The sequence below is a fragment of the Mucor velutinosus genome (assembly GCF_035048745.1).
Source record: "Mucor velutinosus strain NIH1002 chromosome Unknown tig00001564, whole genome shotgun sequence".
Classification (NCBI taxonomy): domain Eukaryota; kingdom Fungi; phylum Mucoromycota; class Mucoromycetes; order Mucorales; family Mucoraceae; genus Mucor; species Mucor velutinosus.
The window spans coordinates 4030119-4050888 of record NW_027041906.1 but is presented as its reverse complement, the minus strand read 5'-3'; the positions used below and the strand labels follow the sequence as shown (position 1 = coordinate 4050888).

General features: G+C 39.7%; 10 protein-coding genes across 10 annotated transcripts; 8 read left to right on the top strand and 2 right to left on the bottom strand.

The window, feature by feature from the left end:
- Nucleotides 1-5839: 5839 nt before the first annotated feature.
- On the top strand, nucleotides 5840-7539 carry ATC70_011629 (uncharacterized protein; the record flags this gene model as incomplete). Its single annotated transcript, XM_064830816.1, has 4 exons — nucleotides 5840-6828; nucleotides 6907-6983; nucleotides 7067-7111; nucleotides 7181-7539. The coding sequence occupies 4 exons, from the start codon at nucleotides 5840-5842 to the stop codon at nucleotides 7537-7539; spliced, it is 1470 nt and encodes a 489-aa protein (XP_064683318.1).
- A 265-nt stretch (nucleotides 7540-7804) lies between these two features.
- ATC70_011628 (uncharacterized protein) lies at nucleotides 7805-9293 on the top strand (the record flags this gene model as incomplete). Its single annotated transcript, XM_064830815.1, has 7 exons — nucleotides 7805-8173; nucleotides 8226-8257; nucleotides 8317-8401; nucleotides 8475-8750; nucleotides 8816-8855; nucleotides 8914-9030; nucleotides 9088-9293. The coding sequence occupies 7 exons, from the start codon at nucleotides 7805-7807 to the stop codon at nucleotides 9291-9293; spliced, it is 1125 nt and encodes a 374-aa protein (XP_064683317.1).
- Nucleotides 9294-9548: 255 nt separating this feature from the next.
- ATC70_011627 (uncharacterized protein) lies at nucleotides 9549-11194 on the top strand (the record flags this gene model as incomplete). Its single annotated transcript, XM_064830814.1, has 4 exons — nucleotides 9549-9963; nucleotides 10025-10125; nucleotides 10198-10634; nucleotides 10693-11194. 4 exons carry the CDS (start codon nucleotides 9549-9551, stop codon nucleotides 11192-11194), a joined length of 1455 nt encoding a protein of 484 aa, XP_064683316.1.
- A 1160-nt stretch (nucleotides 11195-12354) lies between these two features.
- Nucleotides 12355-12877, top strand: ATC70_011626 (uncharacterized protein; the record flags this gene model as incomplete). Its single annotated transcript, XM_064830813.1, has 2 exons — nucleotides 12355-12475; nucleotides 12651-12877. 2 exons carry the CDS (start codon nucleotides 12355-12357, stop codon nucleotides 12875-12877), a joined length of 348 nt encoding a protein of 115 aa, XP_064683315.1.
- Nucleotides 12878-13335: 458 nt separating this feature from the next.
- On the bottom strand, nucleotides 13336-14516 carry ATC70_011625 (NADH dehydrogenase [ubiquinone] 1 beta subcomplex subunit 11, mitochondrial; the record flags this gene model as incomplete). The annotated part of the gene is made up of 5 exons (XM_064830812.1): nucleotides 13336-13545; nucleotides 13596-14023; nucleotides 14088-14255; nucleotides 14313-14411; nucleotides 14468-14516. The coding sequence occupies 5 exons, from the start codon at nucleotides 14514-14516 to the stop codon at nucleotides 13336-13338; spliced, it is 954 nt and encodes a 317-aa protein (XP_064683314.1).
- Nucleotides 14517-14673: 157 nt separating this feature from the next.
- Nucleotides 14674-14946, top strand: ELC1 (elongin C; the record flags this gene model as incomplete). The annotated part of the gene is made up of 1 exon (XM_064830811.1): nucleotides 14674-14946. The coding sequence occupies one exon, from the start codon at nucleotides 14674-14676 to the stop codon at nucleotides 14944-14946; it is 273 nt and encodes a 90-aa protein (XP_064683313.1).
- Nucleotides 14947-14983: 37 nt separating this feature from the next.
- Nucleotides 14984-15310, top strand: LPD1_2 (dihydrolipoamide dehydrogenase precursor; the record flags this gene model as incomplete). Its single annotated transcript, XM_064830810.1, has 1 exon — nucleotides 14984-15310. One exon carries the CDS (start codon nucleotides 14984-14986, stop codon nucleotides 15308-15310), a length of 327 nt encoding a protein of 108 aa, XP_064683312.1.
- A 226-nt stretch (nucleotides 15311-15536) lies between these two features.
- ATC70_011622 (uncharacterized protein) lies at nucleotides 15537-17177 on the bottom strand (the record flags this gene model as incomplete). Its single annotated transcript, XM_064830809.1, has 7 exons — nucleotides 15537-15753; nucleotides 15816-16247; nucleotides 16299-16487; nucleotides 16540-16588; nucleotides 16651-16832; nucleotides 16894-16994; nucleotides 17049-17177. The coding sequence occupies 7 exons, from the start codon at nucleotides 17175-17177 to the stop codon at nucleotides 15537-15539; spliced, it is 1299 nt and encodes a 432-aa protein (XP_064683311.1).
- A 599-nt stretch (nucleotides 17178-17776) lies between these two features.
- Nucleotides 17777-18741, top strand: INT6 (eukaryotic translation initiation factor 3 subunit E; the record flags this gene model as incomplete). Its single annotated transcript, XM_064830808.1, has 5 exons — nucleotides 17777-17819; nucleotides 17913-18065; nucleotides 18122-18237; nucleotides 18297-18506; nucleotides 18562-18741. 5 exons carry the CDS (start codon nucleotides 17777-17779, stop codon nucleotides 18739-18741), a joined length of 702 nt encoding a protein of 233 aa, XP_064683310.1.
- Nucleotides 18742-18918: 177 nt separating this feature from the next.
- On the top strand, nucleotides 18919-20680 carry ATC70_011620 (uncharacterized protein; the record flags this gene model as incomplete). Its single annotated transcript, XM_064830807.1, has 5 exons — nucleotides 18919-19297; nucleotides 19352-19526; nucleotides 19590-19721; nucleotides 19789-19881; nucleotides 19948-20680. The coding sequence occupies 5 exons, from the start codon at nucleotides 18919-18921 to the stop codon at nucleotides 20678-20680; spliced, it is 1512 nt and encodes a 503-aa protein (XP_064683309.1).
- Nucleotides 20681-20770: the final 90 nt, after the last annotated feature.

The window sequence follows — 20770 nt, the reverse complement described above, 5'->3', positions numbered from 1 at the left end:
CTCAGTTCATTTTATACACAAAATAAAATACAGTTGATTTCTATTGTATTTTACCTTTGCTTTATTTTTTTTGTGAAATCCATTAAGCCTGATTTCACTGCATCAAGTATTGGGCTAGATGCTTGAATACTATTTTGGTATTGCACCTTCGCCTCCCTATGATAAAATCCTTATATAAATTAATGCTAACAAAAGTTGTATTAAATGCTTGATTGTCATGGCCATTCACCTTCGTTTGACTACGGTATAACCCCCTCAGGGCCAATGATACCAACAAGTGTTGCCTTGAAACAACATATCACGCAATCCATAGCCAAATAGCAAACAAGAAATCACTTGATCAGATACGCCATGTTCTGGGAAGAAGAGCCTTTAATCTCTGATTAACTACGATGGCGCTTTTGTGTTCATATTTTCCAGTATCCGATATATGAAACCTCCGTGGTGCTATACCATACCATGGCCTAGAGCTTACCTTGATAGTAGTTGGATGCACGTTTATACAGTACAACTCCAAAAGAATTCACTCTGAATTTGCTAGTCAGCAACTAGCAATACTTATATTACCGGAATAATCTAAAGAACCTTCTGCCATTACATTTTAACTAAATTATTTTCCGTTATTGGGAATAGTCAAGTCGATCAAATCAATTTCAAACTTTTCAATTCATTACATTCTTACCCATGAAAATGTGATATATTTAAAAAAAACCACAATTTGACAATATTAAGATTTTCTCACCATATATAAGGGTTCAATATTAGTTAAATGTCAGACGTGAGACCATCAGCGTCTTTATATAAAGAAGTGTGGCCCAGACGTGAGCTTTCGGCGTCAGTATAAAAGAAGCAAGCACCCCCCCCTTTTTTTTTTCATTGTCAGGTGTCAGGTACACACAGACTTTGTGTGTAACTTTTTTTAATTTAGTGTAAATATCAACTTAGTTTGCAAAACAATTAAGATCATCTTATATCTCAATTCTATTCTTTTATATACATTTATCTAAGTCTACTCTAAAACTATACCTATACACACGACACAGGTGCACACAGACTTTGTTAGTAACTTTTATAGTTAATATGAATATCAAAAATAATAAAGGTTATTTTTTTTTCTCACTTATACTGCTGAGACATATACATTTATCTAAATCTGTTACTTATGCTCACAACACCATTAAATAACAAACACTTTGTAACATTCTATGCGGAAACTTTTTGATAATTTTACATTTATCTGCCAGTAACTTTTAAACGAATCAGCTCTAGTACACTGTTATGTCAAAATACAATGTAAAATTGAATCTGCCAAAGAATTACACTTTTATTGAGAATGCATCCCAAGGATGCATTTATATACTTTTCATTATGCTAGGGTTTACAGCATGATGATGAACTATAATACAAATAGGTTTACTATCTACCCAACAATTGATTTGTAAATCATGATTAGCATGATTTACCCAAAGGACCTAAGAATAGCCTAAAACCTTTAGTGTGAGACCTTGCTATGACATTTGATATAACATACACATTCAAAATAACATTCATATATTACGAACTGTTCAACAACGCGATGGCATAGTAAAAGCGAATATAGTACCACAAAGTTTCGAGAACCTAATTCCACTACAGTAGCAGTTTATGAAGATTATTATCTACAGTCTGATTGGATTATTTTGTATATTCCACACGGTCATCAAGCGATTGAGAAACAATATCTAATGAATATTGTGGCAAACATTGTATCGTATAGTATTAAAAGACAATTTTTCATGTATGTTATCTTTTTACTATCTCATGCCGTGCAATAGATAGCATCCTAGTAATAAAATTAAACAGTATGGGCCCGCTTCTGCAACAAAGGCAACATAATAAAGCGTGCTACTCTTTGGGGGGGTATTCAATGCATTCATCTTTAATAAACTCAGTAAATCTGTAAGCCATGTCTTTCTACGTGTTGTATTCACATATAATCCAGCCCAGCCTTTCATAGTATTGATCTATACGAGGGCTTGATTGTTGCGAAGCGAATATGCAAAATCGTAGTATCTAAGTAGTAAATTCGATTTCTCTCTTTCTTTATTAATAACGGATTGTTTAAAATCTACATATATATAGCAGAGTTTATTATTGTTAATGATTTGGAATGTCTACGGCGACAGCCCACAGGGTGACACCGTCGTCAAGTGTAGTGATATTGCATCTAATTCAACATTTGTGTTAAGCACAAAGAATAAAAGGATTATTATTTGTAGCTTATAAAAAATGTTCGATATTATAAAAACAAGAAAAGACTTATTTGAATAAGATCAGACAAAAAAACTAAAGATTTATTGATGAAGACAAGAGTTATTCTATTTATACTAAGTTCTGAATGCCAAAGTAGCAATTTATCTTGTACAACGCTTATCACATCTGGTGAACCTCAGTATTTAGATAGCTAAGATGCACTTCACTTATCATAGCTCGTCCATGTTGTTGCACAACACAGACATATCTACCCATCAAGAATACCTTAATCTTTATAGACAGTTGTAGCCCTTCTGGCACAACAATTTGTTAATATTAGTCCTAATCGATTTTACCGTAGCCAAGCAAAGGTGTACAACCATAGTGTTCAAGCAGCAAATTCGGGTTCTCATTTGCATTGTTAATAATAAGCTTACCAGCAACATAGGGCATCAAAATTCGCATAAATTAGTCTTACAAAATCAGTATGTCTCTTGTTGAAATTACAAGCTGCACAGGTTGCAGAGCTGCCCTTCCAGACGGTTTTAGCTACTAAAGATGTGGTTCATGCCGTGTAAATAAAAGCCATAAAGCAAAATATAACCAAATTGGACAGTTTTCAAGCCTTCATATCTTGACATGTAGACCTTTCTGAGCCACCGGAATAACGCCAAACAATTGCACTTGAGTAGTAGTAACTTTCTGACACCTTTGCTCAACTTTTTGAGAACCTAAAAAATATGGCCAAAAATCAACTAAAAAGCATGAGGTACCCCTCATGGTTTTTTACGAAAATCAAAGGATCGCATTTTTCGCCTTGAAAATAAAGACTTTTACTATGGCATATATCAAATCAAAATGTTTGTCTCGATCCAGAGCAACCTCTGAAACCACTGTTATGAGGCTTTCATATACAAAATATGGCTATTTTCGCTAAAAACTTCATTTCAAATTTTATTGAATTGCTCAATAGTTTCAATCAAAACACTCATTACAATTAGCACCGTCAGAAGCGCCTTGAAAAGTACTTCAAGAATGTATTAGGAAGCGTAGGGTGATCATCACAGTTCATATAGTCGAATACCAAAAAATAGATTAAAGAAGTCGAAAAAAGGCGAGATCTGTCCAATCTTGAGCAGAAGAAAAAATAAGCTGAGGTTGAATTAATTTTGGCGGCGGCATTGCTGATGGCTGACCTAAATGCCTTTCTGTTGATGATAATGATGATTGCGATGTTGATTAAATGGGGATCATGGAATTGAAAGGGTAATTGCTTAACCCAAATACTTTTTTGAGTGCTTTTGTTACAAGTGAGCCTTTTGCAATGTCAATATCTCAAAAAAGTCGCTGTAGATCTTACACAAGTCCTTTATTTACTTATGACCAGCTTTATGTCGCCATCTTATTAAGAGCATCAGCAGCAGTGAATGATATGACAATTCTATTATCAAAAAATGGCATTTGTGATATACAAATACTGCATATAATTTGAATTTCTTTCACATTGTCCCAATAATAGGCTTTGTTTAATATCAACGTAAGCAAAAAGGATACTAACGGAGATACCTCCTCTCCTTCTCCTGGCTCTGATACAACCTTTCTGTTACTAACTAATAATAAATTGTTTAAAATCTACTTGATATACCAAAATTTTATTATATCTGGTTTAAAATGTCCTTGGCAAGAGCCCACAGGGCGACGCTGACATTGAGCGTAGCGAGATAGATCGGCTAGTAGAATAATATACTATATCTTGGCGTAAGATACGCGTTTAATGATAAAGCAACCCGCCACTATTGCATTACAGCATGCACTATTGAAATAATATACTTGAAAGCATGTTCAAACTGGGTACTCCTAGACTAATTTCGACAAACCTCTCAAATATACTGAATTTGTTCAGCTGTCAACACATCAATTTTTATTTGCAATAGCCTCTCAAGCTGCTAGTAAAACTATGGGACAATAGAAAGGTTTTTATGATATTTGAATAAAATGTTTTCAGCCGAGTTCTATGTAATTTACGAGAACAGCTAACCAAACACTTACAAATAGAGTCTGTCCTCTCCTTCTATGCATGATAACCTAATAAGGTAGCATTATAACCTCAATAGGATGGAAAGCAAAATGCATAACAAGTCCTTCTCTTCATTTGTCTAGGCTATTCTACCAAATCAGCTTTGCTACGTCTAAACTAGGCTTTCTTCTTATGATTCTCCAGCTGTGTTGTATATTAGCCTTGTTTTACTAGCAATGCATGTGATGAATTTTGCCGTTTCGGCACAACTAGTGAACTCAGATTTTGCGAGATTCACATTAGTATTCCTTGTAAATACCATTGGGTATGTTCTTGCTTCACAGCTCTTTCGAATTATGAATACTACCCAAGCAAGTTGAGAATTCATTCATGCAAACTGTCTATGCAAAGTAATCACGCTTGTTTCCTGCGTTCATTTCTCAAATATTACGTTTATTACATGACGAAAAAGTGGAATGTCTACACAATATCATCTAGCTAAGCAGTTTGTGATACCGCAAACTTCAACGCAAGGAATTGAAGAAACAACAGAAACAGAATACCGGATCACAGATTCTGAAATTTCTGTAATGAATTATAAGGTTAGTGGCTATATTATCGTAAATAAAGTTCAAGGAACAACAAGTTTTTGATGCAGAAGTAACTCGCATAAAATAGCATACAGTTGGTAAAATCATGTGCATTTCATTTGACATTTTGTGAGAATTGGTTGCATGTGTCTGGAGGCATTAGTACCACACAATGACCATTTTTCTGTTAGCAGATCACGCAATTTTGAAACAATGTGTATGATCATGTTGTCCTCTGCTCGTTCTCTTCCCAATGTCTCTCTTTCTCCCATTCATGCTTGCATTGATATCTTGATCTTCCATTTTTCCATATAAAGTTACGTCATGTTGTAATTTTGTCTTTTCACACGCAAAAATGAACTATTTGGGTGATATATATATTAAGAATTGCTCATGTCGAATTGTTTATTTACTTTTGTAACACATGGAGTCAACATCCACAACACTCTCACAACAGGATTTTTACTCGGTACCCGGTTTCCTCACCTTATGCCCACAAAACCTTATTTACCCAATCAGATCACAAAACTACAACGATTTAAGATAAGCTTAAATGCCTTTATAAGATGTAAGAAACATCTGTGCGTATTTCATCATAAGGAGCATTTACTTATTGTGCATCTAGAGTTGATAGAGTCTGTATGATGCAGCTCAGCGTATACTGGGCTCTCTAAACAAATCAGTAAATTATTTGCATGAAAGGATGTGTCTCAAAATGACCGAAAATGGTATTCCTTTGTCCAATTTGATCACATGCGTTATCACTTATTTACAATAATGGAAACGTCCGTTTTGGCTTCTGTCTTTTCTATTTGAAAAAACGTATTAATAAACAACAGAAAGCGTTGTGTATAAAAGACTGTATCCACTTGCCTTTTCCTCTTGTCTTTTCCACTTTTTCATTTCATCTAGTTCAGTTACACTGTGACAACATTTAATCAAACCCACGTTTTTTCAGCAACACGCAGTTACATTGCATAGTCGATTACATACATATACCATGTCGAATCACTCATCGTCCATTCTAAATCTAAGCATCACTCCAGACGCAGACACCATTCATACATTCAGCGATGATGGATCCACCCTGCCGAATGAATCATACACAATTTCAGGCACAGTAGAGATCAACCTTCTTCGACCTGTTCAGATTCGACAGTTATACGTACAATTAAAAGGCACCGTAGAGTGTGTGATCTCTACCTCAGACTTCTTCCAGCCACACGATTTAAAAGCATCAAACAGCACAGATGAAATACCAATGGACAAATGGAACACACTGGAAGGAAACGAGCTTGGATTTGTAGACAGATTAGCAAGAAAAGCAATGGGACATGCAAATGCAAGCTTAACTATAACACATGAACGTATTGTCGTTGTGGATGAGCCGCAAGTGCTTGGAGTGGGAAAAACGAAATGGCCATTTTCATTAAAGATCAACAACGTGCATAAGTTATCACCATCAATCCTGTTGCCGCATCATACAATACAATACTGCCTTTCAGCTAGAATTAAATTAAATTCGCTTAGTGAACGGTTCAAAGTATCCTACTGGAACGCCCGCATGAATATCCATGGCAGTTCTCTATCAAGCAACAAGAGAAAGCTAAGCACAAGCAGCGATGAGACCACCAGCAGTAGCAGCGCAGCTTCCACTTCCACATCAACTGCAACAGATGATGCTTCATCGATATCATCATCCAGTATCATCAGCAACAATTCAACCAAGAGCAAACGGCACATGCTCGGTGCAAATTGCCCTATCCAACTATGCCGACACGCATACCCTAGCCTATACTCACTTAATTCCATACCACGTATTCGATACCGTGGATCAAGACAGGATCACCTCAATTACGAGATTGGCATGTCCAAATTCACATGTCTCCAAAAGAAATCGTTCCCGTTTACCTGTCGGTTCAACAAGTTCTGTGATGATGCTATCATTGAATCCATGGAATACTACTTGGAGCAAGTTGAATCATATCCGTAAGTGTGTATAGATCATGTTGTACACATGCTTACTTGTGACACTTGGCAATTCACACTATTGTTGTTACATTTTAGAATTAGAGCTGGCGATTGGAATACAATTGTTAAACAGTTTCCTGAATCAATGGTACCACGACAGAGAAAGTTTTCTCGTAAGTTTTTTTTTTTCGCTTTTTACACTAAAATGTATATCTCATTGAATCTAATCAATGTATGTTTGATGAACCTAATTTAGGTGCCAAGTATGACATGTCAAATTATATAGATGGACAGGAGCTTGGTAAGTCTATTTCCTCCTGCTTGAATTGACACTTGCTAATCTCGACCAACACTTTTTTTAAACTTGCAGAATTGTCTCTTTCCCTTGATTTACCCCACATTGCTCCTCAAATCCAGACAGACATCTTACAAATCAGTCATAAGTTGCGCCTCATACTCAAGTTTCAAGACAGCACAAAAGAACGAAATATGTCGCTTAGTTTCCCACTCACAGTTGGCACGGTACCTCACGTTAGATCGTCGATGGACCGTGGAGATCGTAGAGTGATGCCTGAGGACATTGATGCAATACATGTGCGACAGGAATTGGACCAATGGCTACTTGCGCCCTCAGATCAACATTACGACGAATTTAACAAATTGCCCAGTTATAGAGATGTACTGCGTGAAGGATACCCCCCATCGCCGTTTATCGAAGATAATTACTAGTGCTATCATAATAAAACCTTGCACATCATGCTTGCTCAAGTGGATTTTCGATTCAAGTGTATAACGCGTGGTACAAGGCAACAAGATTTCGATGCCATCAACTCCGTTGAAAATCATCATTTGCTTTTCTGTACTATGAGTGGAGGCAAGTGCAGTAAGGTGATTTAATTGCATTTGTGCTAGTGTAAAGGTTTTATATAAAGCAGAACTTTATCCACCATGATTTCTTTTTTCTCCTTCTCTCTTTCATATTGTATAAACTAACATGGGTGCGGTTGTGTCGAAAAAGAAATCCAGCTCCAAATCATTCCGTTCAGGACACCGTCGTCCAAAGCAGCAATCACCCACATTGAGCCATCAAAGCTCTTGCCTGTACAAAAACAAGGCCAGCAATGTGTCCACTTCATCCTCTCATGGCTCATCATACCTACAGCAGCCACAAGCATTGTTTGATAAACACTCACTGCAGCCATACTCTCACAATGGCACCATCACATCTACAGCGGCATCTTCATGCAGGACATCGGTAGTTGCTCCAAACATCTTCAAGGTAGAGAGCCCTTCAGACAACGTAAATCACACAAACAGTTTCTTTTTACCGGATGATTGGGACACCGAGGAATTTCAACACAACGTAAGGCAAAGCACTCTGTGCCATTATACTGCATACTTACGCTAATTTTCAGCTACACTTTTCTCTCAAAAAACTGTTTAGTGGGTAAATGCAATGATGCTCCAGCCTCTGAATTACGATTCTCACAAGATTCTCTACAATAGAAATGTTACACCGGCAGTGGTACCAGTGCTAAAAAAGGGTGCGCATGTCATTCAAATGGGAACATGCTCTGGCGCTTGGATAATGGTAAATTTCAATCACATTTTCCAATATAGAAATTCGACTCTAAATTGTGTAAAAAAAAAACCCCCCCCCCCAGGACATGGCCACACATTATCCAGGCTGTAAATTTACGGCTGTTGAATTAGCCTCAGAGCAGATCCAGGTCCTTCCTGAGCTACCCAACATCACATGTGAACGAGGAGACGTATTAGAAAGAGGCTTTGTCTCTGTTGAAAATGAATCTGTCGATTATATCCACCTAAGATCTGTTGGCTCTCTAGTGAAAAGACATTGCTGGACAAAGATATTTGCAGAAGTTCACCGAATCTTGAAGCCTGACGGTGTCATTCGAATCGAAGAGATGCATCATTCGGTAAGCAATATACATATAAAGACATATTTAATCTCATGTTTACTAAACACCTTGTATATATGCAGCCAGCTGGAACAGTGATGATTGAATCCTTTATTGAAACACGTACGCTTTATCTCTTGCTTGGATAGATAAACGATAGAAAACTAACATGTTTGTGTAGTGAAGGAAATCTTTCACGATATGGATCAAGACCCCGAGATTGCACTCAAATATGGAAATATGCTCCAAACAGAGGGTTTCCAAGTGATTGAGAGCCAAAAGAGACGAGTTCACTATGGTAAGCTTTGCTCAGCCAGCAACATTTGTCTCATTTCGTCTAACACCTGCCTTGTAGCAAGCGATGGCAAACTGAGCCAGGAGTTTGTATCTGCTATTCTAAACTTGTACGAACAAAAGAGCTCGCTGATTGCACCTCGACTTGGCTTAGACTTGGAAGATTATAGACACCGTATAGAGCAAATCTGCTCAGAGTGCGTCAAGGTGAATGCCTATTTAGAATGGTACTCTTGGGTCGGCAAAAAGCAAACCAAAAAAGTGTAAATAAACAAAAAGATTGCAGATACAGAAAACGATAGAGCAGTTTCAAGGAGCCATTTGGTCTATCAAACTTACATATAAAGCGATTAAGACGAAATGCATAAAAGCATGACTCATTAACAAAACCAATAAAAGGGGTGTGTTTTAGTGTACACCAATGAGCCATGATCATGCTTTGGATTACTATAAAATGAGGGTTAAAGCAATGGGCTCCCCTCTTTTCTTTATTAAATCCCCCTTTTCTTTGTTCATATTTCAATGAAATCCCCCTCCTCCATACCAAACAACTATGGTGCAACTGAGCTAGTACAGCAAGACGACATTCTGCTCACTGAAGAAGAGAGGGACCTGCTGCAATCCGATAGACCTGGCTATGGCTCTCGCTCCAAGATTGAAAGCGCATTTAATCTTGTCAATTCGACTGTAGGCGCTGGAATTATCGGCTTGCCCTTTGCCATCCATTTAGCAGGATTCTGGACAGCTATTCTGCTATCCATCTTTGTTGCCATCATATCTCAATTGGGCCTTCACATGTTGGTCGTATCAGGCCAACGTTCGCAATGCTTCAAATTTGCAGTTTTGATGGAATATGTGTTTGGACGATCTGGGTATTATTTTCTAAACTTCCTCATACTTGTGCAAGCTGCAGGTGCTTGTGTCAGCTATTTCATTCGTAAGTGGCATGGAATGTACGTCATGACTACGGTACCACTCTTTAACGGCATTGCATATAGTCATTGGCGATACAATTCCTGTCTTGTTGCAACTCTATTTTCCCCAATACCCAAGTATCACAGAGAGATCATTTGTCATATCATTAATCGCCATTTTGTTTGTGAGTATTTACCATCATAATGACGCTACTGCATGAATCATGTACTCATTTGATACCATGTTTTGTGCACAGGTTTTTCCCCTGAATCTCTCTCGTTCCATCGGATCTGTCGCCAGATGGTCCATCTTATCCGTCCTGTGTTTGCCACTGATTATCATCACACTTCTTGTGAGAGCACCTGCCTACAGCAAATCACATGAGTCGCCCTTGGATTGGCATGGACCTGACATCTTCGGAGCCCTCGGCATCCTGGCCTTTGCATTTGCATGTTCACACGTATGCTTTAGTGTCTTTCTCAGTCTCAAGGACCAAACAATCAAGTCATGGACCATCACCACCACACTTGCATCCATCATGAGTTGGGTGGTATCCATTTCGTTTGCTGTCATTGGTTATCTCAGTTTTGGCAAAGATGTGCAACCAAACTTGTTTCTCAATTTCCCAGATGATGATCTTATTGTAAACATTGGCAGATTCGCACTTGGCTTCAGCATGATCTTGACCATTCCGTAAGTATATTCTAGAGGGCCATCTGTATGTACCTATCGCTAACTTGCTGTTCATTAGCATGGGATTCTACCCCACGAGAGAAGCAGTTCAAAAGTTGCTGGGATTCGAGACAGCAACCCGCCAGCCCAACAAAATCCAGCACTACACTGTTACAGTCGTTCTGTTCATCGTCATTACTGCACTTGGTATCACTGTTCGATCGCTAGGAAAAGTCTATGCATTGATTGGTGGTTTTGCTGCTACCTTCCTGGCCTACATCCTACCTGCTGCTGCCTGCCTCATCACTAGACGCTATCCTGCAGTCGCTGGTACGGTCACCACCACTCTGGTGGATGATGAAATTGGCATCAAGGCACCTTTGCTTGGTAAATTGTCAGCCACATCTTCAACAACATCATCATCTGAAGACATTTTGTTTGAAGAAGAGATTGTTGTGACCGAATCCATTATCATTGATGATAGTATACCCAAGTTTGGCTTGTTGGATTTCTCTGCCGTAATTTTGTTGATCTGGGGTACTGTTGTCATGGTTTTTGCAACATCTGGCGTATTCAAATAAGCCTATATACTATATACCCATAGCCTCTTATATATATATATACCTTCTGTAGATACCTTTTACACACGCACGCATACACTTACCCCTATACACACATATTATTATCAATAAACCTTTTGTCTTTTTCTGAATCTGCTGTTGCTGTGCCCATTAAAGTACCAGTTGGGAACATTTTGCATATGTAACTTTTTTGCTCTGTACCAAGATTGACTAGATGTTGACATTCTTTGGCCATTTCTGCTAGATTTGACTACATTTATGCAGATCATCATACCTTTTCCCTGTATATTCTAACAATCATTGAGTTGGAATCATGGCAAGAGTTATCTTGTAGCTCAACAGCGTAGGTTTAGCTATTCATGTGCCAACAATTTCGTGAAACGTCCATCAAATGAAAGCGTACTAGTATGCTCTCTTATATTACTAAATTGTCTGATTCTCTCTGCTCCACTGTAATCACGCAATGCACACTGCTGGCGGCTGGATGCCTGCTAAAATGTAGGTGGCTATGCATTATGGAGGCAAAAAACTAACGCTACATTGCCCCGTCTTGCCTAAAATGTCTAGCTTCAGCACTGATTCACTCAACCACTTATCGATTGACATGTTTAAAATCTTCAGGCACACAGGGAGCATCTCTAAAGTCATCCTGTCAGTGTCAATAGAGACCTACTGCCATTCGTAGATGTGTATCTCAGCTTTCTTATACACACACACACACACACACACACACACACATAGCATGATCTCCAATGAATCAAGCATCCTCGTTAAACGGTGCTTTAATTGGGTCGCAATCCAACCACTCAATTCACTCACACGCTTGCATTGCGTACACCTGTACAGCACTTGCTGTTTATACTATCTCAGAGATGGATTCAGGCTATCAAGTTGATGTATCCAAACCACCTTTGAGCCCATCAAACAGTGACAAATTGAAACGGCAAAACGATCATTAGTTTGAATCATTTTTTTTGCATCAATGCAGGCAAAAGGTACCATCTTTTTTCATGTCCCCTCTAAAACGGTTCTAATTGATGTACACACAAACAAAAATTTTTGACAAATTTTGCGTGTATATAAAACGAAATGATTAATCTACCTTTCTTTTGCTTTTTCTTTTACTTTTTTTTCTTTTTCTGTTCAAAAAACTCACAAACATGTCTTCTAAGCTCTTTATCGGTGGTCTCTCATGGAACACAACTGACGAAACCCTTCGTTATAAATTTGAGGAGTTTGGTCAGGTTACTGACGCTGTAGTCATCAGGGATCGTGATACTGGTAAGTGGCTAGTTAGCTGCCTATTTGGCCTCTTTCTTTACGTTTATCGCGGTTGTGTGTTCAAGGAGCATCGCTTGAACAAACATCATCGTTTATGCATATTGAAAGCCAGTAAAAGCGGGCCAGACAATGAAAATAGACAGAAAGATGGCTGGTACTAACACCTCTTCAATAGGCCGCTCTCGTGGTTTCGGTTTTGTAACTTATACTAACCCAGAAAATGCTCAACAAGCCTCCAATGCCATGAACGATCAAGAATTTGATGGTCGCCGCATCAGAGTTGACCTTGCTACGGATCGCCGTTCTGGCGGTGGTAATGGTGGAGGCTATGGTGGTGGCGCTGGAGGCTATGGTGGTGGTAGCGCTGGAGACTATGGTAGCGGTAGCGGTGGTCAGTGGTAAACTCTCTCTGTTCCTGTTGTCGTAAAGGACATTTCGTGTGCGCTCTCTCTATCTATTTTAATCTAGTTCCTCTATCTCGTTCGCTTTTACTAAATCAACTTTTCTCAAGTAGCTTTTGTATCATATTGGCCCCATATTAAACATCATTTTGCATACCCTCTATGAATAAAAACCATCGTAATTTACGCGTCAATGTACCTGCTCATCTACTAAAACTACCAGTGCAAGGAGTACAGCTCTCACGAAAGCTGTTTCTAGACTAGCGTGCATAGTGTGAGAAATGCTCACGCCTAGGTTGATAAACTGATACATGATGAGCTCATACAATCATGACTAGCTTAAATTGACCATCCTCGCCGATCGACTGTCGACACAATACTGATGAGGGACAGAGTAGATATAGGTCCTATAGTCTATGACAGTGCAGTGCAGCCAGCTTTATTTATCATTACTATTGCTTAGATTTCACCACAATCAACAATTGTTACACGCTTTGAGGTTTTACCATTTGATGATCCACATCGCTCCATCTCACGCACAACATTCATACCAGATACAACTTGGCCAAACACGACATGCTTTCCATCTAACCATGCGGTTTTCTCTGTACAAATAAAGAACTGACTACCATTGGTATTAGGGCCCGAATTTGCCATGGACAGTGTGCCCTATCATGGATCTATCAGTCGCTGAAAGCTTTACGATGTCTCATACTTACAGCCTCAGTATGCTTCAAGATGAAGTTTTCATCAGCAAATTTACCGCCATAGATGGACTTGCCGCCTGTACCATTTCCCTTTGTAATATCACCACCTTGACACATGAATTGAGGGATGATACGATGAAAGACCGAGTTTTTGTATCCAAATCCTGCTTCTCCTGTACATAATGCTCTGAAATTCTCTGCTGTTTTTGGTACAACATCACCACGAAGCTCAATTTCAACACGTCCTGCTAAAGATCCACCAATGGCAATATCCAAATATACACGAGATCTTCCTCCCTTAGCTGATGGTTTATATGTGTTCTTCTCTTCAACATCGCTATCATCATCGCTATTTGCTGTTTGCTGTGCTGTCTCGTCTGCATCTTGTTTGTTTTCCTCTGTGTTGGCATACTTTTGCAACCAAGATTCTTCGGTCCAGACTGTAGTAGTTGATGAACGCAATGTTAACGAGTGTCAATGAAAGCATCAGAATAGGGTCCATACCTGCACGATGAGAAGTAGCTGTGATGTTGTGGGGTTTAGCAAGTTGGACCTTGATGACCTTGCCGTGCAACTCGGCTAAATGCATATTATCAATGGCTGCTTGACAATCCTCAGGTAACTCGTATTCGACAAATCCAAATCCTTTGTGTGTGCTGCTGCCAGTTTTGTCTACAGGAGCGCAGTGTGAGTTGTATGTATTTCAGACAGCAGTTCAGATGAATGTACTTTTAGAATTATCAGGGCTCAATTGCACTGCTACAATTTCGCCAAATGGAATGAACGCGGCATGTAGTGTAGCTGTATCTACAAGCTGATCGATACCTCCTATCATCCGGTCAGTATCTCACTAGAGCCTCACGCAACTCAAGCCTTCATCTTACCGATATAAAGAGTGGTTTTGTTATCCTTTGCAATATTTACAGTGGCCATGATGTGAGTGTACAAGTGAAGAAAGAGCAAGCCACGAACATGAAGCATCACGGCTCCCATTCTCATGATGGAATTGGATGAAATCGAGTCACGATGAAGCATTCAACTCACCATACCGCGTTGCATTTTCCATTGCTTTCTTTTGAATCATTACATTATGCCAAGATCCCCCTCGCCACCATTCACAAAGAGATACTCTAGTAGACAGCGCGAGAGAGATTACAGAGATTTGGATAATCCCCGGTCAAGATCTCGGTCTCCTGGCTCGTCAAGAAGAAGACGTAGAGAAGATAGCTATGATAGATATGAAAGTCGTGGACGACGCAGAGACGATAGCCGTGATCGCTATAGACGCTCTAGATCCAGTCGCTCCCCACCATCCAGAAGAGATAGAAGAAGCCCTGATAGAAGAGGTAAGTTGAGTGCCTGATAGATTGCTTGATGTGGACAACTCATTTGAGTTTGGCATGTCAGATCGTGGTAGACCTGGAAACAGAAGTAGAAGTCGCTCGGAATCACCTTCATATCGTCGCCCTCGCTCACGAGATGGACCTATCAGTAAGAGACCTGAACAAAAGAAACCTGCAGCAGAAGACAAGGTTGAGCACATGGATCAAGATGGCGAAGAGGAGGAAGAGGATGATGAGACAAAAATGATGAAGTTGATGGGTTTTGGAGGATTTGATACAACGAAAAACAAGAAAGTACCAGGCGCAGATGTCTCTGGAGCAAAGATTCATAAGCCCATCAAGTACCGTCAGTACATGAATCGCAGAGGCGGCTTCAACAGGTAAAATCGATCCAGTGCATTATTCTGCAACAGACTACTCATCCGTGTTTCTTTGATAGACCTCTGGATAACTAAGGATTTGCGCTATTTACACAATTGGAGGTATTGAATCACTCGAGTCATTTCCTTGAAATAGCAATGATGGCTAATAAAAGATTAGGATACACATATATACGTGCGAGAGACAAGTGGATGTGCATTTTTTTATTTTATTTCTTTGAGCCTTCTTTTCAATCAATCATCATGCCATCATCACTTTGATCAGAGCTCGAGTCCTCGTTACAGGCAGCTGTGTCATCGCTGTCGTCCGTCTCGAGCTCTTGATCGTTGGATTTGATGGCAGATTTGATGGTTTTTTCAATCATGATGGACAACTCATTTCTTGTAACACGCTGCATCAATGCAAGCAAAGCCGTCTTCTGAGTAGGAACCATGTCAATACTGTAGCTATCAAAGAGGCAATTGCATGAGCTTTCCATGGTGATGGCAAAGAAATATGAGTTGCATACCTTTGAACAAACATGAGCAATGACTGATACCATATGATGGGCGGTTGCTGAGGGCTCTCTTCTCGTTGACAAAAGTATTTAAAGACCAACATGTCCACCACGCGATAAGGCAATGCCTGTTTCTTCTGCAGGAATACTTGAACAAGAATACAGATGGGTAAGGTAAAGAACTGCTCTGACAGCCTGAGTAATGCAGTTGCTGATTGAAGAGCAGGTATTTTGGTTTGTCCTAGCACATTAGCCAATATGCATGCCTCAGCGACACTGCAAGTGTTTGATTCGCAGAGTGGAAACAGTAATCCCTTCATGAACAGTGCAGGATTGCATGCCAGTGCTTTCTTTAGCGCGGTGTAGAGCGCGGGATCCAACTGGCTGTTCGCACTCTTTGCCAGGTCATTCCTCACTCCATGCAATAGCACAAACTGAAAGAATCTAAGATAGCGTCGATTAGCAGAAGATCATGAGCCAGCATCAAGCACTTACTGTTTAGTTTGAGTCGCTTTGACATTTGTCAAGAATAATCTTGTTATCTCACACATTGCCTGAGGCGTCCAAGAGGAAGGCTCTGTCAGTAACAAAACCTCATCCCAGTTGGGCAAGGAAGGAATAATCTTCAGTGCTTTGGGCAATCGATTCATTGTCGATTGAAATCGTGCTAGTGAGGAACCAATCCTGGGGGGGAGGAATTAATTAAATTGTTCGCATATCTATCAAACATTTGTACTTTTTGTAGATTTGGATGACTTGAGAGTTGCTCGCAGAGAGTGAGTGATCTAATCCAAGCTATGCAATCAGCATCTCACTTTATAGTTGGCATTCAAACTGCCCAAAGTACCTTTTTTTGATGCCTCTTTGGACAAGACAGCCTCTTTCAATGTCATTAATGATGTTTGCTGCTCCTGAGGTACTGAAAAGGACCCGCTTGATTCTTGATTCAGCAGTGATATCTGAAAGGCTTGGTTGCTTGCAGGAGAAGAATGAATGTCAAGTTTTTGAGCTTGTCTTGATATGAGGCCACTGCAAAGACGCTATCAAACTGAGTATAATAGCCATATTTGAAATGTCCAGTTGACTTTACTCATCATCGGCAGAATCCTCTTCTCTCAAACGCTGGATCCTTTCCAATTGCTCCTGCTCGATCCTCAATATGGTTCTGGTCATATCCTCATCGATAAATGTCTTAAAGGATGATTAATGTCCATATCGACTTCATTCCATCTGAATGGCATTTACCTCAAAATCATCTTCTTTGGCCATCAACCCAAATCGATGTGGTTTTTTGACCCAAGTTTCATTTTCATCCAGTTGCCATGGAGAGTACAATCGAGATGTACTGTTCTTTAAAAGTGGATCTTTGCCCATTCTATTATTCAGTTGTAGAAGAAAAGAAATAAAGGAGTAGAAATCGAGGATTCAAGTCGAATATGGAATTATATCGTTGCAACTTATAACCTCACCATGGTAAATAAAGTTTGAACATTCCATACATTTTCGCCTGTGTCATAGAAATCAAATGCATGCCTTGAAAAGCGTGTGTTAGTAATAAGTATTTCTCTCAAGATACCCAAATTTGGTTGCCTAGCAACAGGTTGGCAATACACTTAGACAACAACTGGGAGTCACATCTATTCATAATGGAATTATGCAAGCCAATGGATCTACTACTCAAGATTGACGTTATTTCCAAGTATATTGAGATCAGCCCCGTGTAATGAACAGACGGGTAGTGTTTTTATAAATGAATAAACGGATCTCAAATCCTCTCCTGTCTTCTGTCATGTTGAGCAATCAATCTCTGTATTTCCTCAGTCAAACAGACTTTACCTAATTATTAAAAAACCGAAATAGGTATAACATCAAATTTCTTTTGGTGGACTTCTCCCTCCTCTCTTCTCTTTCTTTCTTTCTCTCTCTTTTTCTCGCTTTTTTTTTTTTTTTGATTACAAATACACAAAGTCAACATGTCCATTAAACTGAATCTGGAAGACACCATTGCATTTGAGAGTAAGTAGATAACGGATCATTTGCCATGGACAAACGTACACAAGCTCTGGTCTTTCTTACGCTTATTCCTTCTTCCTCTCACGAAAAAACTAGGACCATTAACACGTGTCGTTAAACAGAACCTCACCATTCAAAATCCCCATGATAAGCCCGTTGCTTTTAAGGTCAAGACTACAGCGCCCAAACTGTATTGTGTCCGTCCCAACTCGGATGTCATTCCTCCCAATGGCTCTATCGACGTTCAAAGTAAGTGGTTGATGATAGGATGCTTGGAGTGTTATGATACTTATGTAAGTATTTAGTCATGTTACAAGCTCAAAGAGAGGAACCACCTTTGGATGTGAAATGTAGAGACAAGTTCTTGATTTTGAGTACGTACGTCAATGAAGTTACCGAGAAAATGGGCATTACAGAGCTGGTAAGTAACAACAATCGTATCAATGACAACAATGTCTGATACAACTTGGTGGACTGTAGTGGAATCATGTTGAAGAGAACGACAAGAGCAAAAAGACTATCCATCAACACAAGTTACGCTGTGTCTACGTCCAGAGCAAAGAGGCCGAGACTAACACTGCTGCCACTCCCGCTGCTGCTCCTGCTCCTGCTGCCAATCTCACATCCATCACACCAGTAGCTACTGCTCCTGCTGCTGCTCAGGCTAATGCTGCTGCCAACGACGCCAATGTAAGTTGTAATCCATGTGTAGAGTGCAATGACGATTAACAGACAATGGGAATAGACCAAGGGATCCCAAAAGGATCAAGAAGATGTTATTGAAAAGATGAAGGCAATGGAGCGAGAACTGAACAAATACAAGGAAGCTGAGAAGTTGGAAGTTAAGACAGGATTCCCTCCCAGCATCTACATCTTGATCAGTCTGATTATTGCTGCTATTGCTTATTTCATAACAACAAAGTGAAAATACATGTAATAAATTTCATCTCTTCCAGTCACAAGTGCAAGCATCAAGCAGTTCATTTTTGAAAGGTCTCTCTCCCGTTCTGATCTATTATTTCATGTGCAAAAAGACGCCTCTCATAATTGAAACACCTTTTTCTCTCTTTTTTTTCTTCCACTTTTTTCTTTTCGTTGCAAAATGCCTAGTTTAGAAAAACAGGGAGAAGGAAAGACGTACATTACATTGCAATATCTATCGAGGTTAGCGTTATGGGCTTATTTTCGAAATATCAAGATCATCTGTAGAGCGCCCGTGCCTGCTGAGGGGCCCTTATTGATTGCAGCCAACCATTCCAACATGGTGCTGGACCCCATCGTGCTCATCGCCACATTCCCTCACTCAAGACCTTGCCATTTCTGGGCTCTTGCTCGCTTCTTTCGTATACCTTTTGTTGGAAAGATACTGAAGGCAGCAGGTGTTTTGCCCGTGGATACAAAGACACATAGCAACGCAAAGCTGTTTGAACATACACTGCTCACCCTGGACAGAGGCGCTGTGGTGGCTCTATTTCCTGAAGGTAATGGATCCAATATAGAAAATATATTGATTGTGTGTATTCATTATGTAACAGGCACATCATACACTGCACCAAATCATTTACCTTTTAAGGACGGGATCAGTTGGGCAAGTTTTGAGTATCTTACACAATTGGCACAACGAGAAGAGGGGCCTAAAAGTGTTTCGATCATCCCAGTTGGTATCACATACAGCACAAAGAACAGATGGAGAAGCGAGATGGTGGTCGAGTAAGTATAAATAGAGTGGATGCCAAGCATAAAGGCGGTATTTATAGTTGGCATTTCATGCAGATATGGCGAACCCATCATCCAAACAGTAGAGGACCTGGAGCAATTCCACCAAGACCCAAAAAAAAGTGTTAAAAGTTTGACAGATTGTATCGCAAAGGGTGTCGAACGTAGTACGATTAATAGTCCAGACTGGTAAATTTCAAGTGCCAACACACAAAAAAAAAAGCATGCCATGATGGATTGACATATGAAAATTCAGGGATACATCACATGCAGCCACTGAAGCCAGATCCATTTTATTTGGTGACTCTAGAGGTGTCCGTCTAGAAGAATATGTACATGTATCTCAAAGGTAAGCAAGTATAGCATCATCATGACAAGCGTGTTGGGAGCTGAGTCCTATTTTGCATGCGATTAGTTTCATAGGACTCTTCCACCCAAAGAATACAGATGACACAGAGGCACTCTACTACAAAGAGAGAATGGAGCTGAAACAGAGGCTTCTCATGTTTTCAAAGCAACTAAAGAGCCTTCGATTGAATGCAGGCGATATCAGCATGTATGAGAACCAAGAAATCACAATGACAAGGGCAACAGTACGACTTGTATCCACATGGACTGGCCTCGTTGTCCAGATACCCTTATTTTTACCCGGCATCATCATCAACTCGCCATTTTACATCTTGGGTCGACTGATTGACTCGTATGAACCTTACACTGAATCTGTGTCTCAAGACAAGCTTATTTTCAGCTTCTTTCTGGCAATGCCTGTGTATGGTACCTTGATTTGGTTACTTTGGAAATTAACTGGCTATGGCCTAATCAGTTTATTGTGCGTGCTCATGTTACTGCCACTGTTTGCTTGGTATCATATGGCTTTGATCGATAAAAACTACGACATGTTGAAGCAAGTGATTGCGTCTTGGCGCATCTTTATCGCCATCACGACTGGAACAACAGGTGTGAATGCGGATTGGACTCACAGTAGAGAAGCCTTGGAGGATTGCGTGCGTCTACGCCGTTGGTGCAGAGATCAGACAAGACAACTGGTATTCAACTTGGCAAGGAAGGGAGATCCAGAAGCACAATATCTTGTGGATTATGGAAAGCCATTGTTTGCATCATTGATGGAGGAGAACCAACAAGAGTAGTAGATATAATAAAAAACGAATGCAAATGGGCACGATGGGTGGTTTCTTTGTCCTGATGGCTATATGTACTTTTTTTTTTTTTTTTTTTTT